Here is a 23,948-nt window from a genome sequence, read left to right as displayed (position 1 = left end):
AGTTTAATCTTTGATTTAGAAACATCAGACTATTTGTTTCAAATCATTTTGTGTATAAAGTTTATTTTAAAAAGATAAAACCTAAGTAGATGTAATGATTATATTGGATAAATCATTAATTTAAAAATACTTTTAGAGGTATTTCGAGTTTATATATATATATATATATATATATATATATATATATATATATATATATATATATGCATACATACATACATACATTTCTTTATTTATACAAACACTAGCACAGTGCTTGGCATTGCCCAGTTGTAAAATATGCTTAATTATGATATTTTAATTCATGAAGATTTTCTATTTATTATTAAAGAGCCAATTCTCTATTAATTATTATATTGTACCCAATATATAGTAGTGATTTTGAAAGTTAAAGAAAAAATATAACTTGGGTGCTATCAACTAGAATCAAAACCAACACATATGGCTCTCCAGCCTTGTCCGTTACGTCTGACCTAAAATCATACTGCACCATTTTTTAAAACTTTTTAAACCACTGCTATAATACTTAAAGCAAACTACAAGATCCTTTGCATAAAAATATTAGTTTAAACAAGGTCTATTTTTTATTTGTTTCTGTGGCAATAAATTCACACTTATTGAATTTTAAGTGCTCATAATGTCTTGCTCACAGTCATTTGCATAAAAGAAAAAACGCTCAGCAATGGTACAGCATAGTCATGTTCACACACTAGTTACTATTAGATCATCAAAATTAAGCAATGTTGCGCCTGGTCAGTATTAAGTGGGTGGCCATTTGAGACTACCAGGTGTTGTATGTGTGATGATTGTTGACTTTTGTGTTGTATGTGTGATGATTGTTGACTTTTGTGTTGTATGTGTGATGATTGTTGACTTTTGTGTTGTATGTGTGATGATTGTTGACTTTTGTGTTGTATGTGTGATGATTGTTGACTTTTGTGTTGTATGTGTGATGATTGTTGACTTTTGTGTTGTATGTGTGATGATTGTTGACTTTTGTGTTGTATGTGTGATGATTGTTGACTTTTGTGTTGTATGTGTGATGATTGTTGACTTTTGTGTTGTATGTGTGATGATTGTTGACTTTTGTGTTGTATGTGTGATGATTGTTGACTTTTGTGTTGTATGTGTGATGATTGTTGACTTTTGTGTTGTATGTGTGATGATTGTTGACTTCTGTGTTGTATGTGTGATGTTTGACTTCTGTGTTGTATGTGTGATGTTTGACATTTGTGTTGTATGTGTGATGTTTGACATTTGTGTTGTATGTGTGATGTTTGACATTTGTGTTGTATGTGTGATGTTTGACATTTGTGTTGTATGTGTGATGATTGTTGACTTTTTCTTGACATCAGACTCATACAATATAGGCTCAGGAAAAGGGGTGATTGGAGATTATGCAACCTCTGCTTCACAGTAGATTCCCCATACAGAAACCCTTACAAGGTGTATATCTATTGTCTCTCATGACTGAATTGAAGCCTCTTTAGAAATGTGATACTATGGACATCTTTTGACTAGGTCAGAGGAGCTTTAGGAAATTGAGATGAGGAGCTGAATTGATCAACTGATGGACGAACATGGCCTCAACAGTTGACTAAGATGCGGATCTTAAAGGTTAGAGGCTCGTTTTTCACACCAAAAACCCACCGGAATGTGTCGGAGTTGGTGTTTTGAGGGTTTTTTTAAAAATTATTATTGCAATTATAGAATGACCATAAACAAATAGTTTGATGTTTCTAAATCATGGATTAAACTGGCTTTTTTTTCCTTTTTTTGTTTTGTTTTACTTGGAGGTCACCACTTATCAAGGCCCGGAAGTCTCTCGGGGATACAGGTTATTGCATGTACAGTAATCAATGGGATAGTGTCATAGTAATCGTTAGTAATGGAGATCTGATAAAGTGTTTTACTTAAGGGGGCGGTTTATCAGGAATTTGTTTATGTTGTACTTGAAGACATCCAAGTTGTAGTCAGGTGGGGAAACAGGCAAACGGAAGAGAGTTCTACAGGCGTGCAGTTCTAAGAAAAAAGCTTTGTTCATGGAATCTTTGTTTTGATTTAGGCACAGATAAAGAGTGGGGAAAATTATTGACAGTGGTTTCAGCTAGACGGGTCTTTATCATGAAAGATTGGCGAGGGGGGACCAGAGATTGGAGCTTAGATAAGCACTTGCCATGGAAATAACGATAAAACAAAGACAGGCTCGCAACGTCTCTTCTGTGGGAGAGAGGTTGCAGGGAAGAGAAAAGGGCATCCTCCACTAAGCCACAAAGTCTATTTTGTACTCTGTCCAGGCAGGATAGGCTATTTTAGCAGCTCTTGCCCAGATGTGGCAGCAGTATTCCATCCTTGGACGTACTTGGCTTTTATATAGATAGAGAATTGCGTCAGTAGTGAGATATCTTCTGGAGCAGTAGAAGGATCCCATCATTTTCCCAGCGACCTGGACAACAGACTTGATGTACGTGCTTAAAATTGTTATGTGAATTTAAATTAAAATTAACATTTACAAAATTTATTGTTCAAAAACAAGAAATACAATCTTATATTTCTTGTCTTTGAAGAATGAATTTTGTAAATGTTAATTTGTATAATTTAATTCCCCTCATATATGTATTGTCTACCTCAATTAATGAGCATTATTTTCAAAATATGATTAAATTATAAATATTTATTTATATTATGATTTTGAAAGTGTGTGTGTATATACATATATATGCATACATACATACATACATATATATATGTACACACACATTAGTAATCATGAATGGAAGACTTATTCATGATAAAAAGTAAAATGCATAAAAGATGTTTTAAAAAAATGGTGAGAGGAGAATAGAAAATAAAAATAAAGGAGGGAGTCCCAGTTTTCGCTCTCACTTTATCTAAGCTGTATTGCGAGACTTAAAAATGAAAAATAAAAAAATATGTACATTATTAAAATAAAGTTACATTGTGTTCTGTTCATGGGTGGAAAAAAAAAAAAAAAAAGAATAGGGAAGCGATTAAAATAAAGTAATGTTATGATATTTTCGAAGATCCTAGAGTTTAATCACACTCAAACCTAAGAGACATTCCCTCTGTTTACAGAGAGAAAGCCTCCTCAACCGAACGTGAACGGTCTCCAAGATCTTTAAATGGAATATTGAGTGAGCATGACTCAGAATTGAAAAAGAGTTTGTGCTGAAGTTTGCATCACATGACGTGTTTTTTATGAGATGGTCAGTTATTGAAGACCTTTGATGTATGGGTAACAAAAACACCCTCTAGTTACCTTACATTAATATAACACAAATCTACATTTACAGGACAGTATACCCGCTGGGATTAATTTTGCCTCCAAAAACGTAAGATTAATTCAATTTGGACCCTAACACATTGTGCCCTGATGATTTGTTCAAAATCAAAATTGGATGAAGAATTTAAAATAATTACTGATATCCTATCCAAGAATGGGTACTCTCTTGATGCGATTAGGTCAGTTATGCAAAGAAAAATAACCGAGTTTTCTGAAACTAAAGTTAAAACAGTGACTAAATGTCCTGTATATCTTCGTTTACCATAGTTGGGGACAATAAGTGAGAAGTTTGCTAAACATATCAGTTCAATTGTTCAAATATGTTATTTTGTTTCAAATGTGCATATTGTGTTCTCTATGAAAACCGTAATACCATCCCCTCAAAAAGATGTTCTATCGCCTCATCATAATAATAATGTAATTTACAATTTTAAGTGTAGTTGTGGTGCCAACTATGTGGGTCGAACAACATTGAGATTGAATGGAAAAATATAACAGCACATACCTAGCAAAATCAGAAATGGGACATACCGAGCAACTGGCATAGTTGCCAATAGATACGGGTCTTCAATAACTAACCATCTTATTAAAAACCCATCATGTGCAGCGAATTTCAGCTCAATTCTTAGTCATGCTCACTTCACATTTCATTTAAAAGTCTTGGAGACTATTCATGTTCAGTTGAGGAGGCGTTCTCTCTGTAAACAGAGGGGATTGTCTCTTGGGTTTGAGCATGATTAACCTCTAGGAGCTTCGAAAATATGATTATTTACTTTATTTTAATCACTTTCCTGTGTTTATTTTGTTTTTCACCCATGAACAGAATGCAACGTAACTTTATTTTAATAATGTACATATTTTTTCTTTTTCTAAATCCCTCGATACAGCTTTGAAAAAGCGAGGGAGAAACCAGTCTGCTGACTACCCCCTTTATTTTTATTTCCTCTTTTTCCTTCTTTATTTTTAAACGTGTTGTATACATTTTACTATTAATCATGAATAATAAAAGTCTTCCCTTTATGATTGCAATATTTAAATTTTGTACCTCCAAAGAATCATGAAATATATATATATGTATACACACACACACACATACACTCCTATATATATTTTTTGTGTGTATGTATTGATATTTATATTAAAAAACCGATTTTCTATTTATTTAAAAAGTAAAAATACAACTTTGTTATATATGGGTTGTGAAATTGCATTCATTTGCAAGAAGATCTAGCTAATTTGCATATTCTTTTAAATATTCATTTTAATTAATTCCCTATTAATTTTTTTTCGGTTTTCTTATGGGATGATCAACTTTAGTTAACTATTACGTGTAATTATATTCATGCAGATATTCTACATGATGTATACTTGCATAATATTTGCGTAAAAAGGTTATAGTAAACACAAGCCTCTTTCTATATATATTTATGTATGCACATATATATTTGTTTAAAAACATTTTCCTACCAAACTCCTGTCAGTTTTTGGTCTCTAGACGTAAAACTTGTATATATATATATAAATATATATATATATTTGAACCCATGCGAAACTTTATATTTGGGTTTTAGCCAGGGAAAATCAGCACAAAAGTGTGAAAATTAAAAAAATGGAATTTGTCCGATGAGCATTGAATGATGGCATTACAAATATACATGTGTAACATAATAGCTATTAGTTAATGTTTTAATTTTTCGCCTTGCAGCAAACATATCTTTGTAGCTCAGGCATTAACATCAAGGGAAAAAGTAAATCATAAGCTAAATGCCTTTGTTTCGATTCTCGGTGGTGGCGCACAAGGCATTTTTTTATTTTTTTTAAAACTTTTTAAATCATTACTATATATTGGATCCAATATAACATAATAAATACGAAAACTGCATTAATCAAAATATTGTATTTAAGTGTATTTTACAACCAGGCAATGCCGGGCGGCCTGCTATGATTCTAGAATGTAAAGGTTGCAACAGCCAGACTTATTTGGCGAGTATTTACTACCGTTTCCTAATATAGACCATTTCAATTTGTAGTCGATGTTATGTATTCTTAATTATCTTGCCCATTTTGCTAATGATGTTGTTTTCTTATCATTTACTAGCCTAGGTACCCGGTGCTGCGCAGGTGTTTAGAAGTGTGTGTTGAGGAAAAAAAAAAAAAAGTCGTAGTAGGCAGGTAGGCTCAAACCCATGACGCGAAGGTGGAAAAGTGGAGGTTGAGTAAAAACAAAAGAAAAACGAGGAGCAGTAAGCAGACTCAAACCCATAATGCGCCAGAAGAAAAAGAGGTGAAAAAGAACGAACTGTCTCATCGATGAGCCTATCATGGTTGTGACGTCACCGCCGGTTGAAATTATGCCTTTTATGCGACGTTGCTTACACGAGCTTTGAATGACTTGCAGAAAATCGCAGCGAAAAAAACAACCCTCCCTGTAGAAAAGTGCCCAGTTGAGAGTGAAGGAATTAATGTTTTTGGCCAATTTTTCGATATTTCTTCTAGCCCAGACCTAAACCCTCTGAATTATTCTATTTGGAGCATTTTGGTTGGTTGGTTGGCTGTTTTTGTTTTACGGCATATCAACCCTTTTTGGGTTATTTAATGCCGAATCCAAAGATTTTGAAGAAAAATTTTTTAATAGAATATATTTGTTGTTTTCAAATCGGTTTCTATTTAACCCATAGTTGGGACCCTAACAGGTACTGCCACTTCAAGTCAGAGTGGACCTGGGAGCAATGGTAATTAAAGGTCGTAACCATCTAAAAACATAATTAGTCATACTTTGTTGTTAAAGTCTTATCATAAAATATTGTAAATATTGGTTCTCCAACCTGTATATATGTATGTGCATGTGTGTGTATGCATGCATATATATATATGTTTGTGTGTATATATAAATATGTATAAAAAATTAATGTGAAGTTTATATCTTTTCTTTATTCATTATTTATAGTAGGAATACAAAATGTCTTTTGAAAAAAAAAAAAGTTTTTTTTTCCAGCATAAAATTTTCGACTGTACTTCAGACTTCCTCAATGTAACAAAATGGATGTGTGTGTACAGGAAAGGAGGTGATAGGAGGAGACGGTATAGCCAATGAGAAGGTGCCATGCAATCCATAGCCTTATATATATATATATATATATATATATATATATATATATACACACACACACACACACACACACGATACATATCTACTATTATATAAAAGGAACTTTGTGTGTGTGTGTGAGAATTTGTTTCCTATGAATTCGAAAATGGCTGGATCAGTTTCTATGAAATTTTACATGAAGGTACGTTATGTGCTTGCTATTGTTCTTAGATAGTTTTTGTACTGGAATGCCTTCAATGATAATCGATAATCAATATAACCCAATTAAAGAGGGAATGGGCAATTTTAATCAAAGTTAACACCTTACACAGCCAAATAGCACAAGTGTATTTCAGAAATTTTATTACCACACAAGCCGAAACGCTTGACACATAAAATCTACAGTAGGCTCTTTGATATGATAGGGGCACATTCAAAATGAACGTTTCTGTTTAAAGCACAATTTCACAATGATACTTGACTTTTTCATTTTAAACTTAAATTCAAGCTATTATCACCGTACAAGCAGTAAGTCCAGACATATAAAATCAAAAGTGGTTTCTTTGATATGACAAGAGCATGTTCAAAATGAATGGTTCTCTTTAAAGCATAACTGAAGCATGATACTGGACTTTTGTATTTTAAACTTTAATTACGACCATTATATATAAAAAATAATTTTATAAAATTGACTAGGTTACCTACAGTGCAATGTAAGTTGCTGTGAGAGGTATGGGTGCTTTCTCCCAGTACACCGTAATGAGTCCACAACTAGAGCAGGCAATCAATTGATTTGATTGAAAAATGGGCGATTTCACCAATTTAGATGACAATAAAAATATGGGAGTGCGAAACTCATCATTCAATCCTAAACAACATCGGGTCACTCTGCTAGTATACATATAAAATCAAAAAAAATAAATACAAAGAAACACGCATTTCATTTCATATACAAATTCAACATTCAGAATTCCAACTATTATATTTATACAAAAAGAGAACAGAAAAAGATCTTCTCACGTCATAAAAACGTCCTATCTTTTAAAAAAGTATGTATATATATATATATATATATATATATATATATATATATATATATAAAGAAAGCGAGAGAGAGAAATGTGAAAGAGAGAGCTTATTAATGCAAAAACAAATTCTGCAATAATATAAGACTGCTTTAAATATAAAGATCAAATAAACAGCAATAATGTAGAGAGCCAAGATTCTTTTTATTTTTATATCTGAAAAAACTGTATTCATAGTGAAGAATACATTAACCTACTTTTAATTTAAATATTCCAATATAAAAAGTGACAGATATTCTTTTTGTTTATTTATTTATTTATTTATCTACTATATAATATTGTTTATATAAAACACCTGTTACATTGTCAACTCCCTTTTGTACTGGTCATTTGATCCATTATTAGTGACATCTGTTGGTAAAAATGCATCATATGATGTTCATTTCCAGATGGCATTCTTTTGTTTTTGTTGGTTTTTTTTTGGTTTTTTTTTTTTACATGGAGTTCACCTCTTATCAAGGCCCAATGGCCACTCAGGGATAAGGGTTATTGTGTGTGTATATTTTTTAAACCTACACTAACTTTTAATTGAATTTGAGCTGATATTATTTTTTAATAAAACTGAGCTGAGCCTATCTGAATTGGATAGGTGACGAGCCTATTCGTGAATTGGATACGCGACGAGCCGATTCGTGAATTGGATACGCGACGAGCCTATTCGTGAATTGGATACGCGACGAGCCTATTCGTGAATTGGATACGCGACGAGCCTATTCGTGAATTGGATACGCGACGAGCCTATTCGTGAATTGGATACGCGACGAGCCTATTCGTGAATTGGATACGCGACGAGCCTATTCGTGAATTGGATACGCGACGAGCCTATCCGTGAATTGGATACGCGACGAGCCTATCCGTGAATTGGATACGCGACGAGCCTATCCGTGAATTGGATACGCGACGAGCCTATCTGTGAATTGGATAGGCGACGAGCCTATTCGTGAATTGGATACGCGACGAGCCTATTCGTGAATTGGATACGCGACGAGCCTATCTGTGAATTGGATATGCGACGAGCCTATCTGTGATTTGGATACGCGACGAGTGAATTGGCAGCAGTTGTCACATCGTTTGAATTTGTAGGGACACTCATTGTACCAATGTTTATTTCCACACCTCCAACATGGTCCAGGTGGATCTTTTCCCTGTTTCTTTCTCTGGTTATTTTTTGAAGTCGAATTTTTCTTTTGATGGATCCTTTTAATATGCGAGACTCCGCTTTCTTCTATGTTACAACTGTCTTGTTTCAATGCAATAAACCATTCACAGTCTTCCACTAAGTTTTGTAGTTTTAAATTTGGTTCGTTTTCGAATTTATTTAAAACACAATGCCTGATTTCAGCGTCTTTATTTAAGACCAGCCCTTGCACAATATTAAACATTTAAAATTATCTGCTAATAATTCTTCCAGTTTAAAATCGTCGAAATGCTTGTTCACTATACTTGCATAAGTAGTGTAGTCGTCTTCCTCTCTTCTAGTAACATTCATACATTTATATCGCCTATGGAAAAGAGACGTTTTTGCAGAAAACAATTCTGTAAGTAGCATAACTGTTTCTTGGAAGCTCAACTCACTGGTCTTTTTTGGGAGAATAAAATTCACAAACTTTATATGCTCGTCTGTTCCCAATTCCCTTAGCAAAAGCCTAACTTTTTTCGCGTCAATCCAATATAAAAATATCCTCGTATCGTCTATAGTACTGGATGAAAGTGACATCGTCTTCTGGATTATAATTGAAATTTTCAATAGCGGCTACACAGCTGTTTGAGAAAATGCGTTATGATTATCGTTCGCTTTAATTAACTGTGTCGCCTCCAGAATTTTTCTTTCTTCTCCCTGTGTTTTCATCAATATTTCCTTGAAGCATTTCTGTTATTGAAGCATTTTTTCTTCAAATGCTTGTTTAAATCTCTCTTCTCTTTCTATTTGTTGTTGAATTTGCTGCTTTTGCAACGCAAGATTTTGCTCTGCCTGGAATTGGAACAATTCCAACAGTGAATCTTTGAATTTCACATCTATCATACGAATTCAGTTTACAATTTACGTTGTATTAAAGAAATATTCCTTAGTAAAAAAAAAAAAAAAAAAAAAAAAAATCAACCAAGTTTTCTTTCTCAATTCTTTTGTTTGAAGAACAACAGTTTAGCCGTCCTTTTGTAACTTATTTGTTGAATGCTACATTTCTAGTCTTACTAGAAACAATCCAGCGAGATAACATTTGTTTAACATTTTTTTATTTGCATGCGTTTTTACGTAGCAAAAATAAAATACGTCGCTTTAAATATCCGACGAATTCGTATGGGAAACTTTTTAGTTTTTTTTTTCTTTTACCCTCTTTGCCTTTTGCAAAAAATGACTTGATTCTTTACGTGTTTGCGAAGCACAAATGACGTACGCGAATAATTATTTTTCACAGTTTGCCTCTTTTTCTCTTGACAATGTCAAGCATGATTTTTTTTTTCAAATCCCAGATGCTATCGAAATAACGTAAGCTTAGCCGGTATTTGTTAGTTGGTTTTGGACATTTAACTTTGCAGAAGAAAATTCTTACTGTAGGAAAAATGGCTTCTGGTGAAGAAAAAATGAACCCTTTTTCCGTTTCTAAAACACTTGGTAAGTGTGTTCAATTATTAAATAATTGACAACATTCGTGTTTTTCGCTGTAGATTTTGGTAGCAAGTTTTTTCCCCATCGCCAAATTACTATTGTGGTAATTAATTTGCTGTTAATCCTTGCGTATCCAAATATCTGTTGAAATGACGAAGGTGTTGTGCCGTAAGATTTTATGAATCTTTATTCCAATCACTTTTGGTGATTCTCTGCAGTGATGGTCGTTTCAATTCCTTGTCGCCAATCAGTTGTGTCGTGGAACAACAGTGAAAATAAGAACAATCAAGTCGAGGGTCGGTTAAGGAACAAGTGTATTAACAATAATGTACTCGGCTAGCAGTTGAAGTGCAGTCAAATCTCTCTCACCGGAAGTCTGTTACACTTGTACAATCTCTTATGGGTATTAATACATAGCAGCTTTGAATACTACTCATCGACTGGAAATTGTAAGTACGCGTCACTGAGGTCGATTTTAGAAAAATATTTCCCTCCACTCAGTTTCGCACTCGGGTAGCCGTTGAAGTGAAGTTGCATCTCTCTCACCGGTGTTGGAATTACTAGCACTATTTATAGTGCTAATCGGTGTAAATTCCTCTGTATAGTATGCCACAAAACATGAACACACAAAATCTAATATTGTAAACTTATGGTTTTCAGGTGAGAGATGTAAACAGAACAATTTTGTATCACTTATGTCTCCTTTACAAAGATTAAAACCAACATATAATGATATTAAGCATTAAGTCTAGAATACTTATTCCAATTTCATGATTTTGATTCTAGAAAGTGTCTAAAACTTAAGAGTTAAGCTTAAGGTGTCTTAAGAAGAACTTTAAATTTAGGAAATCTGTAGTGTATTTGGATCAAATGTTATGGTTTTCTAAAATATCTGAATATTCAACTAGAAGTTTATGTGCATATATTCCAAATGATCTGAAATTTGAAGATACACCAATTAAAATTAGATTCAAAGATCAGAATATTTATGAATTGATGATTGATTGATTGATTGGTTTTACGGCATAACAACCTATGTGGTCATTTAATGCCGAAATCCTTTCTTTTTTTTTTTTAAACTATTTTTTATGGGGGTGGGGGGGACTTTTTCAGCCTTTCCTCCCTTTTTTTATAAAATTGAACTAAGAAATTAAATGTTGTATTTATACATGGATGTGTATATTTGGGTGACTTTAAATTTCCTTAAATTTTCTTATATAAATTTACTTTCCTTAGGTATGCTAGAATATTTGTTGAGTTGACCTTTTCAAAAAGGTCCTCCATATTGCTTTCTGTATAATATAGTTTTCTAGTTGACCTCGCCCCAACTAAAGTTCTTCTTAAGACACCTTAAGCTTAACTCTTAAGTTTTACACACCCAACTAGGATATGTTTTATTGTGAGTGTCTCCTGGCATGGGATGCACTCTGGCGCCGATTCTCCATTTAGTATATAAGAATGAGTAAAGTTGGTGTGTCCTATGCGCAGCCAAGTCAGTATCACATCTTCTCGGCGTGATCTCTTGATGACCGGACATCGTTCCTTAAGTTTAGGTTTGATTGAGTATAATTTGCTGCCCTCTTGCTGACTCCACCGCAGTTGCCATTTTTCCTGTATGTATGCTTTTATCTGGGGTCTAAGATCAGTATGTGGAATCTTAAAATTGTCAGTTGGAAGGTGAGAAGATTTTTTTGCAGCTGTATCTGCCCTATCATTGCCTTTGATCCCCACATGGCTGGGGATCCAGACAAGAATAATGTTTTTAGTGGTTGAAAGGATATTGATTTTTTCTATTAATTTTGTTGTTAGTGGATTTTCTTGTTTTTGATTTTGTATAGATAATAGGACTGATAGAGAATCTGTGAGAATGATGAAGTTTTTGGTGGTTTCCTCTGAAATTATGTTGAGTGCTAGATCGATAGCTATAGTCTCTGCAGTGAATATAGATGCTTCATTTTGAAGATTTCTCTTCATTGTGGTTTTATGGTACGTTGCTGCACATCCAGTGTGATTGTTGCTTTTAGACCCGTCTGTGTAGATAAAGGTGTAGTCTGAATATTGTAATTTTAAATGTTAAAGTTCGTCGTGGTATTCAATAGGGTTTGTGGTAGATTTGGACTTTTTGTTTAGGTTCAGTTTTATTTCTACTTATTTCATGGTCCATGGGGGTGTTTTAGGTAGTATGAAGTTGTGAATGCTGGAGATTGGAATTTTCGATTCTTCAATGCTTTCCTTCATTCGGAGCCCGAAAGTTTTGATAGTTTTTCCTCTCATGTTGAAGAGTTCTTCATATTTAGGATAGAAGGTACATTGGTATGCAGGGTTGTTTGGGCAAGACTTCAGTTTGAGTAAATATTGAAGGGCTAACTTTTCTTGCCTTAGATCTAGTGGGGGTTCATGTGCTTCCATGTATAGACTGTTCACGGGGGAGGTTCTGTATGCTCCTAGGGCCAATCTTAGGCCAGTATGGTGAATAGGGTCTAAGCTTTTTATATATGATGTTCGGGTTGATCCATATATGAAGCAACCGTAGTCTAGCTTTGAGCGGACTAGTGCTCTGTAAAGTTTAAGGAGTGTTTCCTTGTCTGCACCCCAATCGGTATGTGCTACCACTCTCAAAAGATTTACAGCTTTGTTACATTTTTTTTCAGATAGTTTATGTGTGGGATGAATGTTAACTTTTTGTCAAATAAAATCCCTAAGAATTTGTACTGGTCAGTAACGGGTATGGGCGTTCCTTGCATGGTTAGGACAGGATCATTATGCATGTTCTTTAGTTTGCAGAAATGCATGCATTTCGTTTTTCTTTTGGAGAATCTAAATCCATTCTCTTCCGTCCATCTCATTACTTTGTTTAAGCACAATTGAAGCTTCCTTTCTATTATAGATATATATCTAGATCTACAGCATATTAGGAAGTCATCCACATATAGGGAGCAATCTACCCCAGGGTTAAGGTTTTTTACAATGTTGTTAATTCGGATACTGAACAGGGTCACTGACAGTATACTCCCTTGAGGTACTCCATTATCTTGTTCCTTCAAGTCCGAGAGAGCTGTGCCAACCTTTATTCTGAACCGTCTATTTTTTTTTAAATTTTCAATAAAAATTGGCATTCTGCCTTTTAGTCCAAGCGCCTTCAGATCCCTTGTAACACCGTACTTCCACACAGTATCGTAGGCTTTTTCCATGTCAAAAAATACTGCTGTTAAATGTTCCTTCCTTACAAAGGCTTCTTTGATGAAGGTTTCAAGTCTGACTATGTGGTCTATTGAACTTCGGTTTTTCCTGAATCCTGTTTGAAATTCTGTAATATGATTCTCTGTTTCCAGGAACCAGATTAGTCTTTTGTTTATAATCCTTTCCATGGTCTTACAAATGAAGCTTGTTAGAGCTATTGGCCTGAAATTCAATGGATCTGAGACGTTACTTGATTGGGATTGGATGTTTGAGTTTTCAGATTTGGGGATTGGTATTATTGTGGTCTCTTTCCAGGTCTCAGGTACGTTTCCACTGGACCAGATAATATTGAAAATTTCAAGTAGGTATTTCATTGAGGTTTCTGGAAGTTTTTTGAGGATTTCATATGGAATTTCATCGGGCCCTGTAGCTATGTCATGGGATGTGGTTAGCGATTCTTTTAATTCAGGCAAGGTAAGAGGTTGGTTGTATTTTTCGGTATTTTGTGATTTAAATAGAATTTTCTTCTTCTCTTCCTTTTCTCTAATCTTTTTGAATTTCTCTGTCTGTCACATGATGAAATTTTTGATAAATTATCTGTCAGGTTATTGGAAATGTCTTTTTGATCAGTGTATATTTTGTTGTCTTTAGAGATGTGGGATATTGGTGTACTACTACACTTTCCTTCTATTTTCCTCATAATGTTCCAAACTGTTTTTGCCTTGGTATTCACATTAATTTTGGATATATAATTTCTCCATGATGTTCTTTTGGATTCCTTTATGATTCGTCTGGTTTTTGCTCTGTTGTTTTTGAAGAAATCCAGATTTTCGCTTGTTGGGTACTTTTCGAATTTTCTCAAGGCAGCTCGTCGAGCTCTGATGGCTTTTCTGCATTCTTTTGTGAACCAAGGTTTGTTGTGATTGTTGGTTTCGGTTGTTTTCGGTATGGTATTATTTGCTATGTTTGTGAGTGTCTTAATGAAGTAGTTCAAATGGTCATCTTCATCTTTCTTTTCAATAATTAATTGGTTTTTGCACTGTTCCTGGAAGTCTTCCCAATCCGCTTTATGTAGGTTCCATTTGGGTGTTTTTTGTTCAGTACTAGTACTTAGACTTTCCAGGATGATTGGGAAATGATCACTCCCACAGGTGTCATTGTGTACTTTCCAATCATAGTCCATATATATGGAAGGATCACATAAAGTAAGGTCAATGGTGGTGAAAGTACCTGTTGTTGGGTACATATAGGTGTAGTTTTGATTAAGGAGGCATAGATTATTTTTATTTATTATGTTTTCTATTTCTTTTCCTTTTTTATTTGTTTCTTTACTTCCCCATATTACATTGTGACTGTGGAGATCTCCTAGTAGAAAAAAGGGTTTAGGGAGTTGTTTTATTAATTGAGTTATCTCAGTTTCGTTGATTGTATCTTTTGAAGGGATGTAGATTGAGCAAAGTGTTATAGTTCTATGTAGAGTCACTGAACTGCAATTGCTTGCAAGTTTGTGTTTATATTTATTTGTCTTTGAGGGACTTCATTCTTCACGAGTATTGATGTGCCTCCAGAAGCTCTGTCCATATCTTTATTTATGTAGTTGTAAGATGTGTAGTGTTTTATGTTGATGGTATTATTTTCTTTCAGAAAGGTCTCCTGCAGACAGACAAGTGCTGGGCTCATATTTGTTATTAATAATGTGAGTTCATTTTGGTTTGCTTTTAGCCCTCTGATATTCCATTGTAATATTTTGTTCATCATTTGGAATTGTGTTCAACTTCCATCGTCTCCAATCCCTCAAATCTATTTTCTGTCGGAGTCCCTGTTCGGGATATAGATTGGGATCTTTCTTTTCCTGTTTTTGTTTGTTTTGTTTTTTTGTCTGGGGGGATTTTTGATTCTTTTCTGGCTTATGATGTGTTTGATGGTTGCTCGGTTGTTTTTGTAGAAATGGTTTGTGGTTTTGTTTCTTTTTGTGGTTCAGTAGTGTCTTTACTTAATATTATCCTTGGATTGGTTGCAGACATTGCACTATTCGTTTTCCTCATTTCTTCTAATAGTTCTTTCATTTCCTTTATTAGTTTGCTTAAGACATCAATTTTCTTGTCAGTTGTATCTGTTACATGTATATGACCATTTTGATTGTTGATTGGAGTAGTTTTTTTAGTTGCATCTGCATATGTTTTAGTTTCAATGATTTTCCTGGCTTCTGGGTAAGATATATTCTTTTTATGTTTTAGTTTGGTCACTTCTTTTTCTCTTTTCCATATTTCACAATATCTAGAGCCAGCGCCATGATTTCCAAGGCAGTTGGCACACTTGAAATCTTTTCTGCAGTCAATGTGTGGGCCGCTTTCTCCACATCTTCCACACACTGGTAATCGTGTGCACCGATCTTGATGGTGTCCAAACTTCTGGCACTTGAAGCATTGGAGGGGGTTTGGAATATAAATTTCTACATTTATTTTCATATATCCAACTTTCACTTCTTTGGGTATGGTGAGGGAATCAAAAGTTAGTATATATGTGTTGGTATCGATTTTCTCACTGTTTTTTTTATTTGGACTCTACGAACATCTAACACATTCTGTTTCTGTAAGTTTGTCTTGATTTCCTCCAAGGGACAAAGTGCAAGTTCGTGGCTTTTCACAACTCCTTTGCAGGTATTTAAGGTTGGATGTCTGTAGCATTTGACTTTGATGTTTTCAAATAATTTTAGTTTCAATATTTCTTTAGTTTGTTCTTCGTTATGGGTTTCTATTAGTAGGCTGCCGTTAAATTGTTTTTTAATAGACTTCGGTTTTAAAGTTTTAAGATTTCTTTCAATTTTAAAAGGTGATAGTTTGCTCAAAGGAGTTTCCTCTATTGATTCTATTACTACGAATGTTGAGTTCCTTGGTGTTATCGTCTCTTCCTCAGAGCTACTGATGTTAGAGACATCAGAGTGGGTTTTCTTTGGGTGGTTGGGTGGTTTTTGGGAGGAATAAGCCATATATTTTGTTTTCTTTTTTCGTCATCTTTGTTCCCCACCCACCTCGGAGTCCTATTTGGGAAGAGCCTGGGGGGAAACCCATTCGCCCAGCCTCCACAGGGATACAATGATGATATAACCGACTTTGGTGGTATCATAATGATTATCTGTTCTCTCTTGATATTGCTATGGGATCTGTAGCAATCCTGATGGGTTTACAGCCTCGTCATCGATATTCACACCTAATCGATTGACCCTCAGCCACCGCTTTCCATCATATATTAGGGAGTAGGGTTATTTGTGGGAGAGGGGGGATGTGTTGTGTTAGTAGTGAGTTTTTGGAATGGGCAATATATGGTGGGGCTTGGCGTGACTGGCCGATTGGTCGGATCGGGCCTCTCCGACCGCCCGTCTAGTCGAAGTAAGGGCCAAAGTAATGTGTTGCGGTGCCTAAACTTCTATGTATCCCGGTCTAGGTTCGCTCAATCACCAGGATCATGTCCTAATACATTACGGGTAGCAACCCACGGCTAACTGGTTGCCCCATTGAGGGATTTTTACCCTCTGCAGGGGGGCAGTCGGTCTGTTCTCATGCCCTACTGACAGGGCAAAAAAAAAATAATTTAATAGAATATATTTGTTTTCTTTTTCTTTTTTTTTTTTTGTTGTTTCTTTTCCTTTTTAAAATCTGTTTCTATTTAACCCATAGTTGGGACCCTAACAGGTATTACCACTCCGGGTCAGGGTGGACCTGGGAGCAATGGCAATTAAGAGGTGGCTCCACACTCCCCAAAGCCCGTAAGCCGGACCTCACCATCGGATGTAGTTTAAGGTCATATCCAGGACCGGAAGGTAGGAAAAAATAAAATAAAAAGGGGAGGGAGAAAGGCTGTTGTTTTTGTTTTTGCAGAACATAATTAAGTTTTACAAAAAAGATCAGAAAACAAAAAAACGTCAATGTAGGTGCATTTCGTCTCAGGAAGCCACAGGGCAGCCTGATCTGGTAGCACCAGATGAATTGATGAGTAACACCTATTTTTAAAATTTGACAAAAATCAAACCTATCTGAATGTTGACAGTAATCAAAGTTTTATTTTTGACATATTCAGTAAATTAAATAATCTTACCTCTTGTTTCCCAGGATAATTAACCATTGCTCTTCCAATCACATCCAAGATTCGGTCTTGACCTCCGTCCTGGAAGGGTCAAGAAATAAAAACAGAAAAAAGAAAAATTGAGATGGCATGATCATATATGTTTTTAAAATAGCATTTAAACTAATTCCAAAATAAAAAGAATAGAAAATAACTTCAGAATTATATTAATTTGATTGTAAACGGATTCAATATGAACTTTTTTCTTTATGAATTAACTTAAAAACTCTTGCAGACAAAGAATCCCGAGTTTGATCAAATGCACCCGAAGAAGGTAGATTACATTGGCAAAAACATTGAGGAAAACATTCTAGGTAAGAACAGTACTTCAGATAATATAAATCATCAATACCTCATCTAAAAAATTATGAAATATAATTACATATACATACACATTTTATATATATATATATATAAACTTTATATATATATATAAACTTTATATGTATATATGTAATTTAACTACTAGGGATAGTAATTAAATATGAATAAATAACAAAGTTCTTGTTTAGATAGCTCAATAGTGTGATACTAGAGTTATAAATATTTTTCTTAAAGATACCACATTAAAAGGAATAGATACACAAGTATTTACTTATTTTTAGCCCCCAGTGTTGGTATCTATATCTATATATAATATATATATATATAAAGTACTAGCATTTGTGTGTGTGTGTGTGTGTGTGTGTGTGTGTGTGTGTGTGTGTGTGTACAACTGCTCTATGGCCTACAGCACGGGACCGATCATGACCAAACCTGGCATGATGGTCCCCCACCTAGGAATGGTACACACCATTTTTCAAGGTTACGATCAAACGTCAAGGTATATATATATATATATATATATATATATATATACACACACACACTCTCCTGCAGCCCACACCATTGGACCGATCATGATCAAACCTGACATGATGGTCTCCGACCTAGGGATGGTGCACACTATTTGTTAATTTGCTAGTATAAGTATTTAACAGTTCATCAATTATAATTTGCACAACATGGGCTTCATCAGCATATAGAGAACAAAACAATTTTTTAAAAGTTTCACAGCTCACAAATAGGACCTTTCTTGTTAATACATAATAGTTTCTTTTTACGTGCTGATCAAGCCCAAGTTGTGCAAATTATAATAATAAACTGCTATATACTTATATACCAACACCTGGAGCTGAAACAATTGTATGGAAGCTGTTACTAATAAAAGACAAACTTTTTGAAAATGAGTAAATACTTGTGTGTCTATTCCTTTTAATGCGGTATCTTTAAGAAATAAATATATATATATATATATATATATATATACTGTTGTTTACTTTTAAAATAATTTATATATATATATATATATATAAATTATTTTGAAAGTAAACAACAATATAGGTTTTATTTTTTTATTTTGATATTTTTAACTTGAAAACGCCCCCCTTAAAGTACAAACACCTTTTCCATCTGTTTATTTTTATTCTTATGTCTATTCTTTAAGGACGTTTTCACATTTAAAATCACTTGTGAACCACTTCTCAAATTATTTACAAAATGAAACAATAATTCTTTTTATTGGTTTGATCATGTGTCACAAACGATAGTTAAACCACAAAAGTACTAATGTTCAGCCATCTTGAACATGGGTAGTACAATGTAAGCAGAACATTACTTATACAAAAAGATAAACTTAAATAGAATCTCAGTAAACAAATCAGTAACCTATTTGGAAGCAAAAGCAGCAGAACGGCAAACTGCTTGTCATGCAGGCATCTAAAGTTTCTCGGCAAATGATTTTACAACGTGCACTATTTGTAGTTTGGTATATAAATCTTTAGCTGAAATTACGTGTTATTAAAACGTAAGTACAGGGTGGAACGATAAAACTGTTGCCCTAGAAAAGACGACATGATTCCATTTCATACGTAAATAGATATTTACTGACTAGGACTCTCTTTCTTTAATCCTTGCAGTACGCATTTTACATTAAAGAATATAATTTCTAATATAGTTTTTCTTACATGAAATACTGATTGCAGGAGGATGTGAAAATGAAAGCAGTTTTCACAGATTACCTACACAGCTGCTGCTATTTACATAATTAATAACAACTGATTTCTGCATTTATTTATCTTTGTTGACTTCCATATAAACATTTACATTTGTTTGACTGGAATATTAATATATTCATTTCATACAAATAGTTGTATATCATAATATTAGGTACAAATTCTTTCTTCAAAACAACTAATTACACAGCTGTTTTACTTCTATGATATTCCGCTTTACTTCATGGTAAGCTTATATTTATCTAGTTATTTCTTTTATCCTAAAAAATATTTTTGAATGTTTCTTTTTTTCATACATTTTTTTTTTTTTTTTTACATTTTCACCCGAAACAAGGCACATCGCCACTTTGGTGTAGGGGGCTACTATCAGGGTCAGCAACTACTGGGGCACTATGTAGGGATTTGGGCAGCAAGATGTCGGTTCACGTTGCACTTGAACTTCTGCATGTCAGTACAGTTAGGGAAGCAGAAACCTGGAATGGAATTCCAGAGTCTAGCGGTTCTGGGGAAGAAACTACTGGAGTAGAAGGCTCTCTTACATCTAGGGATCTGGTATATAGTGTATGGGGGTGGGTTTAGCTGCCTGTCGGATTTGTCGAGGGTGTCTACGTCGTGGGGGCACAAGTGTCTGCAGTTCGTCAGAGCATTCACCATTAAAATACTTGTAGAACAAGCAGAGGGATGCAACGTTTCGTCGATGGGACAAAGACTGAAGCTTAGATGCCAGTTCAGATTGGTGACTCTTTTTTGGCCCTTGTCTAGGAGCGAGAGACTAGTAGCAGATGCACCAGCCCAAATGTGACAACAATACTCCATACATGGGCGAATGGTGGCCTTATAGAGGTACAGGATACTTTCAGGTGTCAGTAGTTTTCTAGCACGGTAGAGAGAGCCTACCTTTTTCGCAGCGTTCCCCTGGCAATAACAAAAATGTAGGTTTTATATAAAAATATATTTCTTTACATTATTAATTTCTCTATTTTTTTTTAAGTTTTTAGAGTATAATTTTGAAGTTTATTATATCCAAACAATATCATTTAATAACAAAGAGTTCCATTTTCCTGTTCTTCTAATCAAAAGAACAAATTCATTTATACTCAAAATAAATGCTTTCATCTGAAACAAAACAAATGCTTAAATACGGCCAAAACATTTTCTGTTTAAAATAAATAACACAAGGTATACAGTGTTTCTAGTTTTCTTTTTCTCTCATTTCATACCCCCCCCCCCAAAAAAAAGTCATGTTTGTTTGGATGCGAAAATCGGGTTTTACTCCTTGTAATTTACGATTGGATATGGTGACCATTATAGATAAAATCAGAAAAAAAGAAAAAGAAAATTGAAATACAAGGTATGTTCCAAAAAGTAATGCCTCCTATTTTTTATTCTGCCCAGAGGGGATTGCAAATACCATTATTAGGATGACTGAGCTTTTCATCTCCTTATTGCAGATATTGAAGGTGTGAGACTCTAAGAAAGCAATCCCTGTCATGGACGTACATCAGAAGTAGAAATATGTCATTGAATTCCTCTATGCAGACAAAAATTGAAATGAGCAGCATCAAATGTACCTTTTGGACGTTTAGACAGGTTGGCAAAGGTGCATAGGTGAATATGTAGAACAGTAAATTCTGGAGCACAAAAGGTGGTTCGCTTAAATAGTCCTTTCCTCGTCTTCATACGTCTTGAAGGTTTTAGTTTGGGAGTTAAATAAAAATTAGGAGGTCTTACTTTTGGAACAGCAATCATATCTTAGTAGATTTAAATTTTGGATGGTAGGAAAATGTAAGGAATGTGGTAAAATTTCAGCCATCTATAAATATAAAAGCGAAAATGTATGTATGTGTGTTCGCTTCTTCTGTATGTCTACAAAAGGCTTTTTTCAGAGAAGCGGCCGGTCGCCTAACAACTTTTTAAAACTTTTTATATCACATATAAATCGTAATATATCAGAGGTAACAACGGAGCTCGCCTGCCTATTTAATTTGCTCAACTTCGGGAAGATAAATATTCAACATTTGTCGCTCGCCGCATGTAGATTGGTCTTTTTTCTAGCGGTATTTTCCGTCTATCGGCGGAAATGTCCGAAAGCAATCAGCTTTGATCAATGTGGAAATATTTTCCATATATCAAACAATTGCTATTCAATTTGGACAAGGGGAGCTGGTCCCCCCTCCCACCAACATCTCGGTAAAATAAAAATAAAAACGGCGTTCCCGCAGTAAATGAAATACTATCCCGCAGTCAAACTTGACCTCATTAAGTCATTAAAACGTGCACTTGCTAAATCCAAGTAATTAAATAAATTCAAACGTGTTTCTGTTACCATCTCACGGTGGCCCAATGGTGAAAACCGTCGCACTCTTTTTTATTTTCACACTTTAATTTACAACTTTGCCTGAACGGTTCGGGTTCGATCCTCATACTTACCTACCAAAACATTTTTTTTTTTATTTTAACCCCCACCCCCGGAGTTTTGATTTACCCAAAACCACACACACCTCCAAACACCCAGGCAACGCCGGGTACCCCTCGCTAGTCTATAATATAAATCTCACCTGCCTGTTTAAATATATGTATGTATGTCTGCCTAAAACTTTTGACAGAGGTGACGGATTTTAACGAGATTAGTATCATTTTAAGCTTGACCCTTCGGACGACAAATATCAAAAAATTAGCTAAAAACATTAATTCTTCAGCCTCAACGGGGCAGTTTTCTACAAGGAGGATCGTTTTTTTTTTTTTGCGTCACCATTTTTGCAAGTTATTGTATCGGCTGGAATGACTTAAATAATTTCAACATTCTAAACTTCCGTTTGTGTCATGGAGTAGGAGTTAGACGTCAGGTTTTCTTTTACTTTCTTTTCCACTTTCGCGTCACAGGTTCGAGCTTGCCTGCCTACAACTGCATTTTTTTTTTTTTGTTACACAACACACACCTCCAAACACCCGGGCAACGCCGGACATCCAGACTAGTCAGTTATAAATAAAGGTTTAAAAAATTTTTTAAAATGACTTTTAATAAACTACATATAAACATTAAATATAAATATTACCAATCAATCAATTTTATTAGCAAAAAAATAGCAAAATGTAACAAGCTGTTGTAACATAGCGCAGATGCCCGTATGTAATGCATACGAAATCACGTCACTGGTAAAGAAACAAAAAAATTATAAAAAAGAAAAAAGAACAATCACGGGAAAGACATGTAGCATAGAACAAGATCTCATGAGAGGTGTGGAGAATGTTCTAGATCACATGAGTGACGTCATAATGAGAAAATAAATGTTATTGCTACAAAGAAAAAGCGAGTTGGAGTTATTTCCTATTCTTTGTCTTGGTCTCCTTTACAACTAAAACTGTACACGATGTGTTGATTCCCGGACAATGTTATACCATGTAAAAAGACAGTTAAAAGATATTGCATCTTTATATCATTTGAATGTTTGTCCATTTAAAACTTGAATACGGCAAGCATCACAATCCTCTTTTAGTAGGCTGTTCCAGAGAGCAAAAATGTAGATAGAAAACGCTGGTTTTCCTTGGTTTAAATAAAAATAATCACACATCTGTAGGTGACAGCGACTAGGTGTTGAGGGAAAACATTTAGGAGAGGGTTATACATTTAAGAAATGGAAAGCATGAAATGTTAGGCTTAGAAAGGTGAACAAAGCCAGGTGGGATCTCTATCTGATTCAGATAGAGATCCCACCTGGTTTTGCTCACCGCCTTGATATAGTCACATGTTGGTTTGAAGGAGTTATTCACAACTGTACCAAGGTCCTTTTGTATTAGTTTAAGTTGTAGTGAGAAAATGATGGTCAAAAGGGAAGTAAGCAGAGAGCTGAACATTTGTTGTCTTTTTTTTTGTTTTGTTTTTTTACAAAGGGGTCACCACTTATCAAAGCCTGGAGGCCACGGGTTAATGTGTGTACGCTAGTCATTGGGACAATAGCGTAATAATCGTTAGTAATGGAAATTTGGTATGATTAGATTATTTAAGAGAACAGTTCAACAAGAACTTGTTTGCATTGGACTTGAAGACGACAATATTGTAGTCAGCTAGAAAGCAAACCAGTGGAACAGAGTTCCACAGGTGGGCAGTTCTAGGAAAGAAGCTTTGTTCATGGAATCAAGGTACTGATAGAGTGTGGGGGAAATTTTTGATAGTGGTTTTGGCTAGACAAGTGTTTTTGTGAAAGATTGGCAAGTGGGGGATAGATTCGAATTCACTCAAGCACTTCTGATAAATATAAAAGAATATTATTTGTGATGAAGCTTTCTCAACCATATTAAACCCCCCAAACAATATGCCAGGAAGAGACCAGACTATAATAGTGGCTCAGCCGGCTATAGTATGTCTCCTCCTTCCTACTGACTTGAGAAACTCTTAGGTCCTACTTTCATGTTCGGAAGCACCCTGGTTCTAGTGGAAAGCACTCAACTGCCTGAGAACAGGAATGCGTAGATCAAAAGTTGCTATGACCAGATGGGGCTACACAAC

At 34.6% G+C, this 23,948-nt stretch overlaps 1 protein-coding gene across 2 annotated transcripts in view; it reads right to left on the bottom strand.

Moving 5' to 3' along the window:
- Positions 1-23,948, bottom strand: part of LOC145292061 (uncharacterized) — a 146,263-nt gene that overhangs the window by 19,207 nt on the left and 103,108 nt on the right. For both annotated transcript variants that reach the window (XM_080138109.1, XM_080138110.1), the window contains one exon: positions 17,361-17,429. In XM_080138109.1, the coding sequence (XP_079994235.1) occupies positions 17,361-17,429 (69 nt within the window). The remainder of the gene's footprint in view (positions 1-17,360; positions 17,430-23,948) is intronic.

The sequence above is a fragment of the Euprymna scolopes genome, chromosome 13, assembly GCF_053919585.1.
Source record: "Euprymna scolopes isolate OS-2025 chromosome 13, ASM5391958v1, whole genome shotgun sequence".
In the NCBI taxonomy this organism is placed as follows: Eukaryota; Metazoa; Mollusca; class Cephalopoda; order Sepiida; family Sepiolidae; genus Euprymna; species Euprymna scolopes.
The sequence above is the reverse complement of the archived record's forward strand: the minus strand, read 5'-3'. Positions and strand labels throughout refer to the sequence as shown.